This window comes from Phalacrocorax carbo, chromosome 1 (genome assembly GCF_963921805.1).
Source record: "Phalacrocorax carbo chromosome 1, bPhaCar2.1, whole genome shotgun sequence".
Taxonomy (NCBI): domain Eukaryota; kingdom Metazoa; phylum Chordata; class Aves; order Suliformes; family Phalacrocoracidae; genus Phalacrocorax; species Phalacrocorax carbo.
Genome location: NC_087513.1, coordinates 113,221,302 through 113,237,742, shown reverse-complemented (window position 1 = coordinate 113,237,742; position 16,441 = coordinate 113,221,302). Strand labels below are relative to the sequence as shown.

Genomic DNA, 16,441 nt, shown 5'->3' with positions numbered 1-16,441 from the left:
ACATCTCAGAAATGAGACTGGGTATTATGGTAAAAAGTGCCATAAAACTTAGTTCCCAACTGTTTGACACTTAAAAAAACCCCAGATGTAATACTGCGGATTATTTAAGAAGAAAACGGAGAACAGAAAACATTACTGTGCCTCTGTGTCGTATGTGCTTCTGCTGCGGCTCTCTGAAAACAACAGAAAAGGTGCAAGGACAATTGCAACAAGGGTGATCAAAGGCATGAAGCGGTGCCTGTACACAGAACAGCCAAGTGGGACGGGGCTTCTGCAGGGTGGGGAAGAGTTGGCTGCTGGGCGTGATGCTAAAGGTCTGCAAAATCACAGGCAGTAGGGAAGGGGTAGCTGGCATCTGACGAGCTGAGAGCTAGGAGGCTTGGATGAAATTACTGGGAGTTCAGGTCAGAATAGACCAGAGGAGACAGTTCTTCAGATACATAATTAAGCTGGGGAGCTCTTTGCCACAGGAGTCTGTGGTTGCTAAAATTTACATGAGCTCAGGATGAGGCTGAGCAGGTTTGCAGAGAAGTCCATTGAGTGATACAGTTAAAAAACAAACCAACCAACCTGTCTGGGTCAGAAAGTTTCTGAGCTGCAAATCATTGAAAGAGACTGGGAAAGAAAGTTTTCTCCTTTTTCTTTTGCTCTTCCCGAGGCGTCTTTTTGGCTACTTGCCCCTAGTGGCATCTCCAGTTTATGAAAGCCTTTAAATATGTTCCAGGGAGGGAAGGGGTGAAAGGAGAATAAGAGTCAAGAGAAACCACCTGCTTGTGAAGGACAACAAATGTGAAAAGGGCAGGGGTGTGAGGGTCTCACAGTCCAAAGCTGAAGATTTGGGGTTGTGGGGACAGCCAGCAGAGTGCTGGGCAGCACCCACTCCCTCCAAGGCACCCAGGGGGCAAGGAGTGCTGTGTGGTGGGGACATGGGAGGACATGCAAGTGGAAACTGTCCCCATGGCGTCTTCAGAGGAGAACGGCACCAGCAGCTGGGGCTGTCCCAGCACACTGAGGAGGTGCAAGTGTGGAGGCATGAGTGCTAACATGAGGGGAGAGGGCAACCCAAGCCTCAGCAGGAGGGTTTTAGGGGGAGGCTGAAGTAGCATTAAGTTGCAAGAACATGGCTGGAGGTCTCTGGTGCAGCGAGGCTGGGCTGGCAGGCATCTGTCCCCCTGTGCCTCGCCTGGTTTGCCCTGACCCATAACTGGAGGCCGACCTGTGCTGCGTGCCCCCATGCTGAGGACACCTCAGAGGCAGGAGGAGGCCAGGGGGACATGCTGTGCGGCATCCTCAGCCGCAGTGATGCAAGGGGTTTTTGTGACATGCACTATGCTGGGGATCCCTGAGTGGGAAGCAACGGTGGAGGGGGTAGACTCAGGAGGGACTGTCTCAGTGCTGGTGCGATTACAACATTTTGCATTACAGTCTGTGGGCTTTCTGGAAAAGCTGACTGAAAGGTTTTTTCTTTTCTTTGCAGTTTTGTACCGATTAACCAGGCTCCCTGGCAAAGTTTTATGCTCCATGCCATACCATGAGGAAAGTTAGGACCGAACCCAAGAAGGAAAAACAGAGGCTACAAAGTCCCTGCCATACAGTAGTGCAGGCCATGTGTACCTGGCTCCCAAATTTTGACAATGCATTTAAAAGTTGATGCCTATTCAGTAATTACTCTTCCTTCAGGAAACACTGACGTATTGAGCTGTAAGATTTTTAGGCCTTTGAGATCCACTGTCCCCGAAGTGGACTGTAGAGGCGGTATTCGTCTTGAGCAAATTTGACATCCACTTTGCTTGACTAAATCCCAAATTAGTGGCCTCCTGGAGGGGGAAAGGGCACTAAATGAAATCCATTCCCACTCATTAAGACCTGAAGGAGCAGGGCTGCTCTTCAGTCTCTCTCCTTTTCTCCAGTCATCTCAAGCCTAGCCATCGCAGGCTGGAGCAACCGCTGGTGGTGACACCTCTGCCACTTGTGTAAGTTACCACATCGCCTGAGGGACAGGTTCTCTGACCCCGAGCACCTCAGCCACACCAGCTGCAAGAGTGGTGAGAGCCCTGCCTGGCTCCAGCATTGCCAGGTGTCATGGTTTTAGCTGGGATAGAGTTAATTTTCTTCACTGCAGCTGGCACAGTGCTGTGCTTTGGACTTAGTATGAAAATAATGTTGATAACACACAGATGTTTTAGTTGTTGCTGGGTAGTGCTTGTACTAGCCAAGGACATTTCCAGCTTCCCGTGCTCTGCTGGGTGCACAAGAAGCCGGGAGGGGAGGGGGCACAGCTAAGAGAGCGGATTCAAAAGGGCCAAAGGGATAGTCCATATCATGTAATGTCATGCCCAGTATATTAACTGGGGGGAGCTGGCTCAGGGGGGAGCAGTCACAGCTCGGAGACCAAGGGCATCGGTCGGCAGGTGGTGAGCGGTTGCATCACTTGTTGTTTGGATTTTTGTTTTTTCTTCCTCCTGAGGGTTTCTCTCTCTTGCTCTCTCATTATTTTCTTTTTCATTATATTACTATTATTGTTATTGTTATTACTGTTTTGTTTTCACTATTAAACTGTTCTTATCTCAACCCGTGCGTTTTCTTACTTTGGCCCTTCCGCTTCTCTCCCCCATCCCACATGGGGGGGGGAGTGAGCGAGCAGCTGTGTGGTGCTTAGTCGCTGACTGGGGCTAAACCACAACACCAAGGCACTGGTGCCACCCAGCAAACGGCCTGATCCCCTGCACAGGTTCTGTTGGGCCAGAAATGTTAAGCTGTGAATGACATCTGTGTTCTTTCCAGCGGGATGTTGTTAAAAGCAGATGGAAAGCTGCTGCTTTGAATATCTGATTTTTACCCTGACAATTTCTCTTGACATTTCCACGGCTTTAAAAATACTTTTCCCCCTCTCCATCTTTACTTTTCTGTGCATTGTTTTTCTGTGGGAGGCTCTTCCTCTTCATCGGTTTTGCTTCTGTAAAGGACTTTGCATAATGTTTTCCTTCAAATTGTTCCATTTCAAAGTTTTCCCTTTATTTCAAACTTCCTAGTTGCTATGTGACTCTGCTGTGTGGTTTCTAGGTCTTCTTTTGCTTTACAGTGTCCTTTTCCTCTTAGGCACTTTCCCTTGAACAGCTCTACAATGATGATAGCATGAAAAATCTCTGTATCCCTCAGTGTCTCTATACAGAGATCTAAAATATCAGTGAGAGAGAGGGAGACAAAGGAAGCATTTTTAAATACAAAATAAGGGTTATTTGTTGATAGGCTATTTATTTTAAAAAAAATCCCTAATAGCATGAAGAGAAACTTCGCCATTTTATAAAAAATGCATGCTTATTTTTCTTCATACATTCTAGTCATACCATAGGCTTTCCACAGAAAGAACAAGTGTTTATTTTTGTGCTGTGTGCCCAGAACAGCTACTGCACGACCATCGTCCTGCCAGGATTTGGTGCTGAGAAGGTGCAGCCTAACGCTCAGAGGCAGAGCGCCCCTGGTTTTCCTGGGGACCGTTGTGAGTGGCAGGGGCTGCAGGTCACTGAATCAGGGTGGGTTTATGCTTTGACTTACCATCAGAAAGTGGTATTGTGTTATATGTTCTGTTGTAGATATTTGTGAGAGTACATCTCCTGAAGTCCTCTCAAACATCCTTTTCAGCTCAAACACTCGCTTCTGGGAACAGTTTCACATGCGTGGCACTGGGTCTGATCTGAAATCCAGCAAGACCAGCGAGTGCCTTTCTTCTGGTACTCAGGCTGCAACTGGATTTAAAAAATGACCTATATCTTTTGCTCCATATCTCAGGCTTTCTTTGCATAACCATCCGTAGGTGGTCTAAATTTACCACTGCAGTGTGAAAACCTGAATTCACAAGCAGCGGTGGGTCTAGCTATTTAAACTGCTTTTTGTCCTGATTTCAGAGCCATGAGTAAGACTGGCACGTAGCAGTTTTGTCAGCAGAGCTAAGCTGGTGAATGTTTTATTTGGTGACCAGTTTTGTTTCTAGTTCATGGCTATACCAACAGAAGCTACAGTGGGGACCAGCCAAAGAATTCTTTAGCTGATATTCCTTATTCTCCTTACTGACCCAGGTTTACTAGCCTGACAGAACTGGGTTTTGCTTTTCAGTCTAGTTAGAAGGGCAAGAAACTATTGTGGTTTCTGGGATTTGAGCAGATCAGCCAGGCAGAGCGTACCTGGGATGCAGGAGCTGGGCAGCAGTGGACCATGTAAAAAGCAGAAATGCAATGCAGGACCTGAGGCCACTGGTCAGCAGTGGCTGTTTCTGCTTCTTCTACCTAGGAGAAGGATTATTTCAGCGTAACAGAGTTCCCTGCACCTCTGCAATGCAGCCCACCTGGCGAAGGGCACCGTGATTCATCCACTAAGTGGATGTGGCACAAGCCGTAGCAATTCACTGTTGTTTGGAATAGGGGTACCGTGCATTATGCCTGATTTTTAAATTATGATACTAGAAGAAAACCTTCTGGAATGAAGAGAGTATTGTGTTAAAGTGTCTCCTAAATCAAACTGGTTTTGCATACGGCAGTTTCTTTCAAGGTAGAAATAATGTTCCCAGAGAGAGCAGGATGGGAAAACTGGAAGTCGTTTGCTCACACCTTCCAAAAGCATCGAACTGTCTTTTTGTTAGGTGCAAACTATGGGGGATGTGGAGGGCATGGAGAGATGTTTCTCAGATACTCGTGGTGGTTAATACCAAAGCACTTGATCACATCAGTGTTTTGAGCTACTGCTTTTACCACCAGGTGCTTGCTGTTATGAGTTAGGGTTTTGTAAATTAGGCCTTTATATATTCTGCAAATATTAACAGGTTTACTCTCCATGCACACTCTTCATTCATTGCTACCTAACAGCAGAGAGCAACTTAGCTCCCTGGCAGTGTGTTTTAGTAAGACAGCAAATTGTCTGTGTTTACTTACGCTACACAATTCAGTAATTGTACTGCAAATCTTGGCCAAAATCTGGAATAGTTGGGGCCTAAAGACAAGGTCTTAAATTCATATTTAGGTTCTTAAATAGAAGGTCTGATTTTTCAAATATTGAGTCCATCCTGACTCTAGCTGACTTTTTGGAAGCCGACAGGCTATCAGCATTTTGAAAATCAGGCCTGCTCTGTGTTCCCAGGCTTGCATGGGGGGAAGCTAAACTATGGTTTAGACTGCTTTTAATATTTGTCTTTGTAGTATTGCAGTGCCTGTTTTATTCTCTACATTGCAATAATTCCTAGTGGAGCTTACTCATGTTGACAAACTATCAGTTTGGATTGATTAAAATGTCCAGTAAAAAAGTTGCCAGCAAGGTCGCTGTTTGAAATCTGTGCTGGAAGATGAAGAGATGCATGAAGTAAGAATATTTCTGGCCAGTCACTGGGGTTTCTTTCATAAAAGGGCACGCTATAAATACCATCTTTCATATAGCATATGCTTCACTGCCTGTGCCTGACAACAAACCTGAGTGAACTAGGGTTCATCAGAAAGGCTGGTTTTGCCCTCAGTATTATTGGGAGCTCTCTAGTGCCTCTTGGTGAGGTTTTTCTCCCATGCGTCAGTGCAATAAGGCTTTCTTTCCTTTCTCTAATTTCAAGGAAAGTTTGATTCATTACTTCAGGGACTGAGCTAAATTCTTTCCTCTGGACCGTTTTAAAAGAAATGGCTTAAGCCTCAGATACTTACGCTGCCTGCAGCAGCAGAGTGGGCATTCGCTTTGCTTCTTGCTGCTCATCCTCAAGAAGAGGAGGCTGTCCTTAATCTGTGGGCTCAGAAGAACAGCAGAGGACTTTTTGACCTAAGATAAAACAATGACAAAAGCATTCCGGTGGAAGCACAGCATGCAGGTGCTTCAGGATGCTTCTGGAATTTATTACTCAGGATAACTTACTCTTTCTTTTCAGAAGAAAATCATACTAATGCCCGTAGGAAAAAAGAAGAGTCTTGTGTGATGAGGGGAAAGGGAAGAAATTATTGTTGGTAATATTTAAAAGTTGTGAAATTCAGAAGGCCCTGGAATGGGAGGATTTAACATAGGGTAAATCAGCAGAGTGATCTGGCATGATTGCAAAGGCGGCTTTGAAAGAGCTTCTCATTTTGGTCTTGGAGATCTTTCGTTTCTCCTATTCAGACGTCCTGACGGATCAAAATTTGCAGCATTATCAGTAATCAATATGCACTTTTTTTGCCTCAAATGAGGGCAGCTCCTGAGAAAAGAATTTTGGTTTGTAAACAATATTTGTCTGAGACTGACTGCACGTTTCCATTCCCCTTGCAGAGGCACAGCGATAGCTGGGATTGTTTTCGGTATAGTATTTATAATGGGAGTGATTGCCGGGATTGCCATCTGTATCTGCATGTGCATGAAGAACAACCGTGGGACTCGAGTAGGGGTCATCCGAACTACGCACATCAACACTATCAGCGCGTACCCAGGTAAGGGAGCAAAATGACAGCCCTGCAAGAGCGTCTGCGTTCATAGTAGAAGTGTATCTTTGGATGGTTACGGCTCCGCAGTGAATGGGGGATGTGAATACAGCAGGCGGCTCCTTTCAGTCCGGAGGGGAACAGCACGAATCCCTGCTGAGAAACGCAAGACAGCTCACCGTGCACAGTGTTCGTCAGCGCAGCTCTCTGCCTGGGCTAATTTATTCAGCTACTCAGTGGGCTAATGAGATCTGGCAGGGTGCCATACCCACACAGCTGTATGGCTTGCGGTGCCCGCAGTAGCACGTTCAGACCTCGCTGAGGGCGGTGCTGCATTGTGCAGGATAGACCTTCTCCCTGTGCCAGAGGCTCTCTGGCGATGGATCAGTTGTTCTCCTTTTGTGTTCTGGTTCTTGTATTTGCTCTTGCTCACGTGCAGTCAGCTCCCTTTCATTGTCCAATATAAAGGGGGTCCAGCATACCACAGAGAGGGGAAAGCCTGGACAGTAAGGTCTGTGGATCATAGTGCAAAGGCTTCGAGTGGTGCCGTGTGGAGTATGACGCAGCCTGAGCGGGCTGGTACTCGGCCAGAGTTCGCAAGCCCTGCTGGGTGCTGCGGGATCCCAGATGACTTCTGCAAAGGCTCACAGGCACCTTTGCAGTGCGTTCTCTGCTGTGTGTCCCAGAGGGACTGCTGGCGGGCATGCCATGCTGGATCTGAGCTAGCTCTCTGCATTTGCCTGGCACTGTGCCTGAACTGATAGGAGCTTGGAGTGTGGTGCAGAGATGCCCGTAGTGCCTTCGTCAAAGTTAGCTGAGATCTGGCAGTGCTTGTTAGCTCTAGCTTCGTGTTGGACGTGCTCAGTGCAGGCTTGTCTGTGGGTTTACATTGTTTTGTTATAATGGTTCTTTAGGTGCAGGGCAGCATCAGGGGAGGCACAGAGCCTAAGTCAGATCTGACACTGAGCTAATAAGCTGTCACAGGCTCTGGGGCACCCCAGGGGACAGCAGGGACCCCTCATGGGTCTGCTCCAGTGCAGTTGTGCCCATAGTGAGTGGGAAGTGGTACATCAGGCTGTACCTGAGCCAGCTCTGTGTGGAGCCACTCTCTGCACCACACTTGTCAACTTGTGCCTGTCTAGGATTGGGGTACAGGAGCACCGGGGGTGGATCTGCACTGAGCTAGCTGGCGTCTGCGAGGCTTATTCCTCTTGGTTCCCCACCACGGGAAAGTGGCCATATCATTGAAGAGCAAAGCTGACCCTGGAAGCAGCATAAGGGTGTTTATGCAATGCAGCTCTGTCTCTGCCTCAGTGACACTGTTAATTACAAATCCAGGAGCGATTGCCTTGGGATAGCTTGAGAGTTCACTGTAATAAAAGGCAACGGTGTTTCATGGATGAAGTTCCCTCATCCCACTCTTAGAGATCCTCTGCTTTTATATTCCCTCCTGTTGCAAAGGTTGCAGCCAACCCCAGGTGCATTGTGTATACTTATAGGCAAGCTATGCAATATTTATTATGTATTCCTTTATCACATTCACTGCTCTGAGTGTCTCTTTTCTCCCTCATGCTCTTACTTTCCAGTTAAACGAAAACCATCTATAATCACCCTTATCATTGCAACACTGTTTTGCATAGAGAGATGAGTAATGAAAGAAAACCGCAATATTCTCACCCATGAATTGCTGAAGAGCTACTTCAGAATCTAATAGTCACTGCAAGCTGTAAAAACAAGAGCAAAATGAAGACTCCAGGGCTGTAGCCTTTTCCTCCCCAAGTCTGCTCCTGCAATGACTCACCCCTATATCTCCACCTCCAGGCAGTTTGACTCTGCATGCTCCCTGTTCCTGGTGCAAACATTAGTTCGAGCAGTTCTTCCTCTCAGCAGCAGCAGTTTTCTGAAGGATGGGGAAGCTCTGAAATTATTTCTGTGTTCCCCACTGTCATGAACACTTCTGGAGTAATGACTGACCTGGCTTTGGCTGCAGGGTTTGTGATCAACCCTCCCTTGCCATTACCTGCTTTGGACAGGAAAGGCAAGCAAGGGGATGCCCTTCCTTTGGCCTCAGCGGCAGTGGCAGCCGGGTTTTCAGAGAGCAGGGAGTGATTTTCATGGCACACTGTGATGTGAGCCTCTTCCCCCTATCACAAACAGCCTAGGTTTCTGTTTTCTCCCTATCCAAGTGCTATTTCACTGCCAGTCTGCTTGAGACATCTAGGGAGGGGATAGGAAAGCATCCATGGTGATCTGAACAGAGACGAAGCAGGCTCTGGACCTCAAAATTTGTAGAGACTACCCTAATGGGGTCTTGATATGGAGCCTTCAGTTCCTACCATGCTATCATTCTGCAGCATTTACTGTCTTTATGATCACAGAATTAATCCTTCCTCTGTAAGGTTATTAGAAATAGTTGAGAAAGTGTTTTCACCCGTCTGCAAATATTTTTGTTGTTTCCTAAATGCCTGGCCCAGTTTACAAATGCAAGGCTCTCCTCAGATGCCTCCGCTGGGGTAAACAAAGCGAAAGCTTTGTTATTCCTCGGCCTGAGCCCTGGGAAAGTCCAGGAAAGACGTCCAGCATTTGCGCTGGAATGTGTGACGCTGCAGTGCAGTGAGGAGCTTTCAGCTGTGTTTGGCATAGCATGGCATGGCATGGCACCGATCTCCTGGGGGCCCAGGGGGTGGTTGAGAGGTCTGTGGAGGTCAGCAAAAGCCCTGGCTACATCGTCAGTTTGAGACAACATAAGTCCGTGTTGCTGCTGGAGGGGGAGAAAGGGAATGGATCTGATAAAAACCCAACCTTCCTCCCCTGAAAATGTTTAGCTCTGCTACATCACCCTGGTATCATCTGCCATGTGGCCACTCAAACACTGTTACCAGCACAGCACGTCGGTGGGCACACAGCTAAGCAGTGCCGGAAAGGGCGGTAAGCAAGGACTTGCATTGACATAAAGTAACTGTATAATGACAGTCTGAAAAAAAAAAGTGAGCGCATTGCCAGGAGACTTTACATCTGTTGTATGGAAGTCTGAATGTCAACTGGAAAAATACTCGGGGGCCTGCATCTGAAAAAGAGATATTTAACTTTGTCTCCTTTTTTTCTCCCATTTCAGTGGCTCCACCACCATACAGTTATGAATTCGAAATGGAGTACCCAGCTGACCTACCTCCACCGTATACTCCAACTCCACAGACTTCAATACAGTATCCCCCACCCCCTCCTTACCCTGGATATTCAGGGAAATAATTACATGGCTTCACATGGATATTAACTGCCTGTTGAAACAGCCAGCACCGTTGGAACAAATACTGTTAGCTCAGGGACAAATAGGATGGGGTCTGCGTCAACACATATGGCCAGGTGTTGAAATAACCTGGGAGGGTTGCCACAGCTCAGGACAAAGAAGAATACTGTCCGCTCCAGACCATCACGTTTCATGGTTAAACAACGTGTGACCAAAGAAACAGTTCCTGTAAGTTAGTGCCTGATGAGCAGTGGTTAGCATCAGTGCTTAGCTTCAGCTGTGGCCTGTTACAGCACGTAGAGTGGGGGGTCTTCCCACGTAAGAACATGCAGGTGGTGCAAACGGTTCAACAAGCTATTTTGAAAGCACAAGACGCAGCTGCTGGGGTTTATTTTAGGGGAGAACTCCCTAGCGTTGTCTTCAAGCATGTGCTATGCCTTTTCTTGAAATGAGGGGAATAAGGAAGAACGAAGATGACTGACGCTATTTTCAGTTTCTTCTTCAGGCTGATAGAACCCAATGATCAGCTGTGCAAACTGGTCTGATAAGCATATTATCAAGAGAAGTGCTGTTGGAGTTATTCAGTAACCGAAAAATGATGGATATTATTTTTGGCCAAGTGCAGGTTAAGTGCCTACTTTTAAACAGTTTGAGACTAGTTTGTGGCCTGAAATGTAAACATAAAGAGCATTTTTATATGTGAAATACACTAATTTATAGCTGATTTACTTGTACCTGGACTTAAATACTGTATGCATTGGACATGTGCTACAATGCCTTTTTTATCAGCAAATGATACTTCCATTTTTTAAAAAAATACTGAACCGGGAAAACTCACAAGTAGGAGAAGAAATACAAACCAAATATTAAAACATCGTAGATCTGGCTTCACTTGGACTGCGTAAAGACTATTTTTACTTTACGTCATATTGTTTACCAGGAATAATGACATTCAGCCTAACCAAAGAGATGAGCCAGGAGGCTGTGAGCATCAGATTAACTTTGAATGTTGTCTTGGGCATTTTAAAACTGTAAGTCACCAAATAATACTTTTTGCATTTGTCACAGATGTTGTTCAAAATTACTTACTCTCTACTATTTAAAGTACAGGCCTTTGTGATTTAAAATGTTCCATAAACTTATGGGGCTAACTGTAATTCAGCAGTAGCTATTTGACTTCAGAATAGAGTATCCCATTACCTAAAGCATCATCCTTCAGTGGTAAGACTAGTATTTTTCTCAGTTTTATATGCAAACCACAAAGACAGTGGTTCTCTTTGGGGATTTAAAAGTGCTGAACACCCTCAGTTTGAGTTGAGTGGCTGGGCAGTTTGAGAATGCTACAGCCAAAATAGCAGAAGGTAACAAAAATACGGCACCTAGAGTTCAGAATGTGGCATCAGGTCCATTTCAGAGAGAGAGACTACAGCTAACCACTGATTCTCGGAGGTCGGGATGCATTTTAATGTTTTCTGGTGTAGCCCTCATCTTTTCAGGTGCATCATTGTATTAATGAATAAAAAAAAGCTTGCAAAAGGTGGTACCGTATCCAAGTGAGGTCAGCTGACAACCTCTCATCACCCCCTAAGTCTGATATTTTTGGCATTCAGTCCCGATTCAGGGAAGAACTCGAGCGACCTTTTAACTTTGAGCACAAAAGTTGTTCAGAGGCTGTCTTGTAAACGAGACCTTATTGACTGTTCTTGCTCAGATTTTGTAATTGTATTTGTCAGTTCCAGGCTGACTAAGCTTATCCTCCCGAAAGCCCACTTGAAAGTGCAAATGGCCTCAGTGCTCGCCATTGTAAGTTCAGAAGATCTGAGGTGTGGCCCTTGGCTAAAGTGAGCCTTGAGTCACAGGCCCATCTGTAACCCAGTCAGAGGAAAACAGCTGCATCACAGTTTTTGGTTGCTGCTGGTTCCCTGGAGCCCTCTCCAAGGAAGGAGAGTGATATTCTCATTTCTGCTTTGCTGTTCAGAGGTGGCAAGTCCTGAACTAGGTTATCCTTGCGATTACTTCTGCTCTGGGCTATGTCCTGCAACATTTCAGCAGGTACCATGACCTCTCAAGAGGTGGATGTTCCTCAGCTGAAATCCTCCCATGAAGTGCAACCTCCTGCGCATGGTGTTTTGGGAGTCCCTACTCAAAACCATCTGCTGGGGTATTGATGTGCCTGCCAACGTGGTGGCCAGCACGAAGAACAGAATAAGCGTAGTTCTCGCTGCGGGAAATCCTGTTTGTAGCGCATCATTCTACGCTAATACCTCAGCACTTCCCAGTTGATCACACCAGATGATATTTCTGTGCCAAAAAGTTACCTGTAGGTAACGAGTATTGTCATTTCTCCCATTCTTGTATTTTGTTTCTTTGCGCTGAATGCGCAGACACACAAATCAAAGCACAGTTTGTATTTGATGAATCCAGTCTCCTGAAAAAATACAAAGAAAGAAAACTATCCTATAGATTGTAAATCTTCCCTTAGAGAATGAATTTCTCCAGCTGTGACATTTGTCAGAACAAGTTATAAAGCAGGTTTCTTAAATAAAAAGGCATTTCTGGAAAATAACTGAAAGTCTTTGATCACGGAATCTTCTGTTTTTCAGCTTTGCGATTGCATGTTGCCTCTGATGATGTTGCGTAAAGGTCACGGTGACTGAAGTACCTACAACGTGTACATGGCTTATTCCAGGGGAACATTATGGAAATAGCAATTTGATAATTTCATAGCAACAGCAAGCTGTTTGTTTGATAGGGAAACGCTAATGAGGATGTTGATTTTAGTATGTTAATTAATGTTCTGCAGATCCATATATATTGGGCCATACCAGACAATTATTTTAATCTCAAAGACACCACATCTCTTCTCCTTGCTAAGGGCATGAAACATAGTGGTGTTGCCCTTCCAGCAAACCACATAAAACTAGTAGAGAGTAGCCTCTTTTCGGAAAGAGGTCATGATCGCATTGAAAATAAGCATGCAAACTGAGACAGCCAAAGAAGAGGGGGGAGTCAGAAAGATTTATAAAAATAAAGGAATAGAACTAAGAATCATAGAATCATTAAGGTTGGAAAAGACCTTTAGGATCATCAAGTCCAACCATCAACCCAACACCACCATCTCTCCTAAACCATGCCCTGAAGTGCCGCATCCTCATGTCTTTTAAATACCTCCAGGGATGGCAATTCTACTACTAGAGTTTTATTAGTTGAATTTAGTTGAAAAAGTTGAAGTGCTGTTATACCTTAAGTGTTATTTTCTTTGCGTGGAAACAGGTAATTGGTTCAACACCTCCATATTCAAAATTCCTGCAGTGCAGATACTGCCGGCCAGTAGTCATTTATTCTGTTTCACATGAATAGCTTGCAGATGAGTCGGTTAGTACAAAGAGTTTTTATGTAGTCGCATTGACTTATTTCAGTCTCATGCCCTACATCATATTGTAAAGCAAGAAAAAAATACAAAAATATCATCTGTGGCTGGGAAAGGCCAAACGATCTTTTGCTTTCCTCGCTTGGCAGTGGACACTATCACTGATTTGGTCACTGAATGTAGTGTTGCCGCAGGCAGTTCGTATACTTGGACCAGATGCTTCTCACTTTCTTGTGGTCTGGGGTTGCTTTGCCTTTGGTTCATGATTTCTAGGCTGAGCTGGGGAGGCAGGCAGGGAAGATCGCCGTGTCAGGAGTACAGGACCTGGCCCCATGAGCCTTTCTCCTTGGTTTCATAGTTTAGCACATTAGATGGCTGCCTGGTTGCACGACTGCTGTTATGGATTGGAAGCAGCAGGAGCTGCAGGTGCTTACAAGGGCACATATGCTTGCATATGTGCTGATGGCAGTCCTCTTTCGGGGAAGAAAAAGAAATTCTCTGTAATATCTTAGTTAATCGTGAATAGGGGATATTTCGAGTCATGATTTATTTCACAAACTTATTTCAATCTGGCTTTTCTTTAACTTTTTTTCCCCAGAAAGAGCTACTTCCAAACCAGTTACCTCTCTGGCAGCCTGCTGGTGCTCGGGTATATACCAAACAGCAGGAGAAATGTATTTAAGAGCTAATGGCCCATTTGGGAGACTTTACAAATTAGGTAATAATCAGTTGGAGGAGTTAAAAGGCAAGGCAAAGCCGAGGGAAGTTAATGTGCTAGGCTGCCATTACCTAAATGACACAATCCAATGAAAGGATCATTAATGCTATCATAAGCCTTTTTTAATTAATGGAAGATGTAACGATTTGCCTTTTTAATGTTGGTAACTTTGAAAGATGCCGTTTTACCAGTGTACTAGACCAGATTTTCAGTAGTGCCGCAATTAAAAGATCAGATTGCTCCATAGAGCACCCAGATCGATATTAACACTGTTCTTGGTGTAGCAGAAATAGAGTCTTTCAATTTAAAGCAAATGTTCTCAAGACCCTTTGTGAAACACAGTCATATTTTGGGGATGTAATGGGATAGTTCATAAAGCACTGGTGGCTATCTATTAGAATAGTAAATGTTTGGCATTTCTGTATTCGCTTTCATCCTGGAAGTTCTCCAACTGCTTTAGTAACTAGAAAAATAATTATTTTAGTCACCTTGGAATAAAATGCAACAGGTATTTAACAGCACACAGTAATAGTGTGTAAGACCCTGAGGCAGGAATTGCACAAAAGAATTAAGGGAAATTGAATATATTTCTTCAGTTTCAGTAAAACATCAGTGCTTGGACAAAACACCTTGAGAAAATAAGGACCAGGACCTTTCATCAGGTGGTCCCTATTATTATTTTCCAATGGGTATGCCCAGTCTAGTGGTGGTTTTTATATTGCAGCAATGTATGATGTCCAAAAAGCAGAGCTCCGATCCAAGCCTGGATTATAGTGCAGCTATTCTAAAAACACCCCTCCCGCTCTGTCATGATCTTGGTGTGCAGCCGAAAGAGATGAACAAACAGGACTGAAGAAAGGAAGGGTGATGGTCCCTCACTTTACAAAAGGGAAACAGATATGAGGGAAAACCAAAACGATCAGGACTTTGATTTTGTATGACCTACGGAGGGCGGCTTGCTGATGCTGTTGCCAGTGATTGTCACTGTAGGAAGAGCGAAAGCGATGAGCACGGACTGTGCTGAAGAGCTGCCACGCAATCAGGAGAACAGCACAGAGAAGGATCCAGGCAGCTCCAGCTCGGGGTTCGTGTAACTCAAGGCGCTGGAGGCAATAAATAGAGCAGAAGCGGTTGTCTGTGTGGTTTGCTGTGAAGATTACGTGGTCAATATTTACACAGCACTGGAAATGGAAAACGTGAATTATTTTTTTTACGCTATGCACCATTAGTATTTTGCACCCTCGGTGGAGACAAGGGAAGGGTGGCCTTTGGATGCCATTGCTATCACAGTGATGACTAAGAATGGACTAAAGCCAACAGAAACAAAAGGAAAGGCAAAGACTTAGGTGTTTCTGAAGAAAGTGCTTTTTTTTGTCAGCCTAGCATATGGAGCCAGTTCCTCCGTGGAGGCGAGCTGGCCTGCTGCCAGTGAAGGCAGCTGATGTTAAACAACTGAAGCCTGCAGGAGGGAGGCTGACGTGGGAACTGTGTGATGCTGCTTTTCCCCAGGCCTGAATCTTCACCTGAGCCCTCCGCTCACTCACAGGAAACCTGCTGGGGTTGGGGGGCTTCAAGGCAGTTCTCCTTTCTTGCATTAATCCACGCTGACCATCTTAGCCCATAACACAACACATCTTAGCCCTTCACAGCGCGTCTATGATATGTTCATTTTCAGGAACACAGGCAAAACCATTTTTTCATGGCCAGTAAGCCATCCCCAACTTTCTCTTGATAGATCCCATGTCATATTGACAGGAAGTCCTCCATTACAGGAGCTAATGTGGACGCTGGTACGGCCTTTCACCAGTTTACCCAAATTGCCCGTCTTTTTTATATTACAGCATATTTACCAGTGACTCATCTTGTTGCCCTTATTTTACATGCTCCCTCAAGATCCCTCAGGGCTGTGTCCTTATTTTACTGCTGCTTGCCAAAGAGCTTTTCCAAAGAACGCTGATCACAGGAAAATATTTTCCAAGCGGACCCTTCCCTGCCCCCACCTCGCATCACCACCACTAGGAACTGCCTGGGGAGGCTGGGCTCTGCAACAGTCACCTGTACCCTCATTTTAAACATCACAGCCTCTGCAGGAGAGGAAGGCCGGCTGTTCGGCAGCTACCCTGAGATCACACTCAGCCCAAGCTTTGCTTGTGATGAAACTCTGCTCTCTCTCTCTCTCTGATTCTAAAAATCCAAACATGGTCAGTAAGTTTAGAAAGAGGAAAGGGAAATGGAAAAAGAAGTCATGCCCACGTCTGCTTTCTGGTTTAGCAGAGCTCTGAGGGTTTTCTTTTTCCCTGTGTATTGCCAGCTATCAAGTCGATAGCATGTCTCCTCTTTTCTGAATGTTTCTGTTTTCCTTCACCTTAGAGCATCTTTAACAGGCAGGGAGGGTGTGCCGTGGGCATCTGTGCAACTGCAAAGCCCAAACATTCCCTGGGGCCGCCTTGTGATCTCAGTACCTGCAGCCTCTTGCTTTGCGTCTGGACCTCTATGAACAATTGCTCAACTGGGAAGTTTTTTTATCCTTTCTGTTGAAGTATGATGCACTTCCTGGCTTAATTTTTAGATACCTAGTGTCCCTTGGTCTTATGCAGGCGGTAACTTGTTGGTGACTAAGCTGTGCTTGATTAAACAAACTTAATCTATGGCTGGGAATCCAGTGAACCCATTCAGTGGGACTCACA

General features: G+C 45.4%; 1 protein-coding gene across 3 annotated transcripts in view; it reads left to right on the top strand.

The window, feature by feature from the left end:
* The window catches only part of CYYR1 (cysteine and tyrosine rich 1), a 59,087-nt gene extending 46,855 nt beyond the window's left edge, over window positions 1–12,232 (top strand). For all 3 annotated transcript variants that reach the window (XM_064470252.1, XM_064470245.1, XM_064470256.1), the window contains exons 3-4: window positions 6,271–6,428; window positions 9,535–12,232. In XM_064470252.1, the coding sequence (XP_064326322.1) occupies window positions 6,271–6,428; window positions 9,535–9,668 (292 nt within the window). In that variant the 3' untranslated portion in view covers window positions 9,669–12,232. The remainder of the gene's footprint in view (window positions 1–6,270; window positions 6,429–9,534) is intronic.
* Window positions 12,233–16,441: the final 4,209 nt, after the last annotated feature.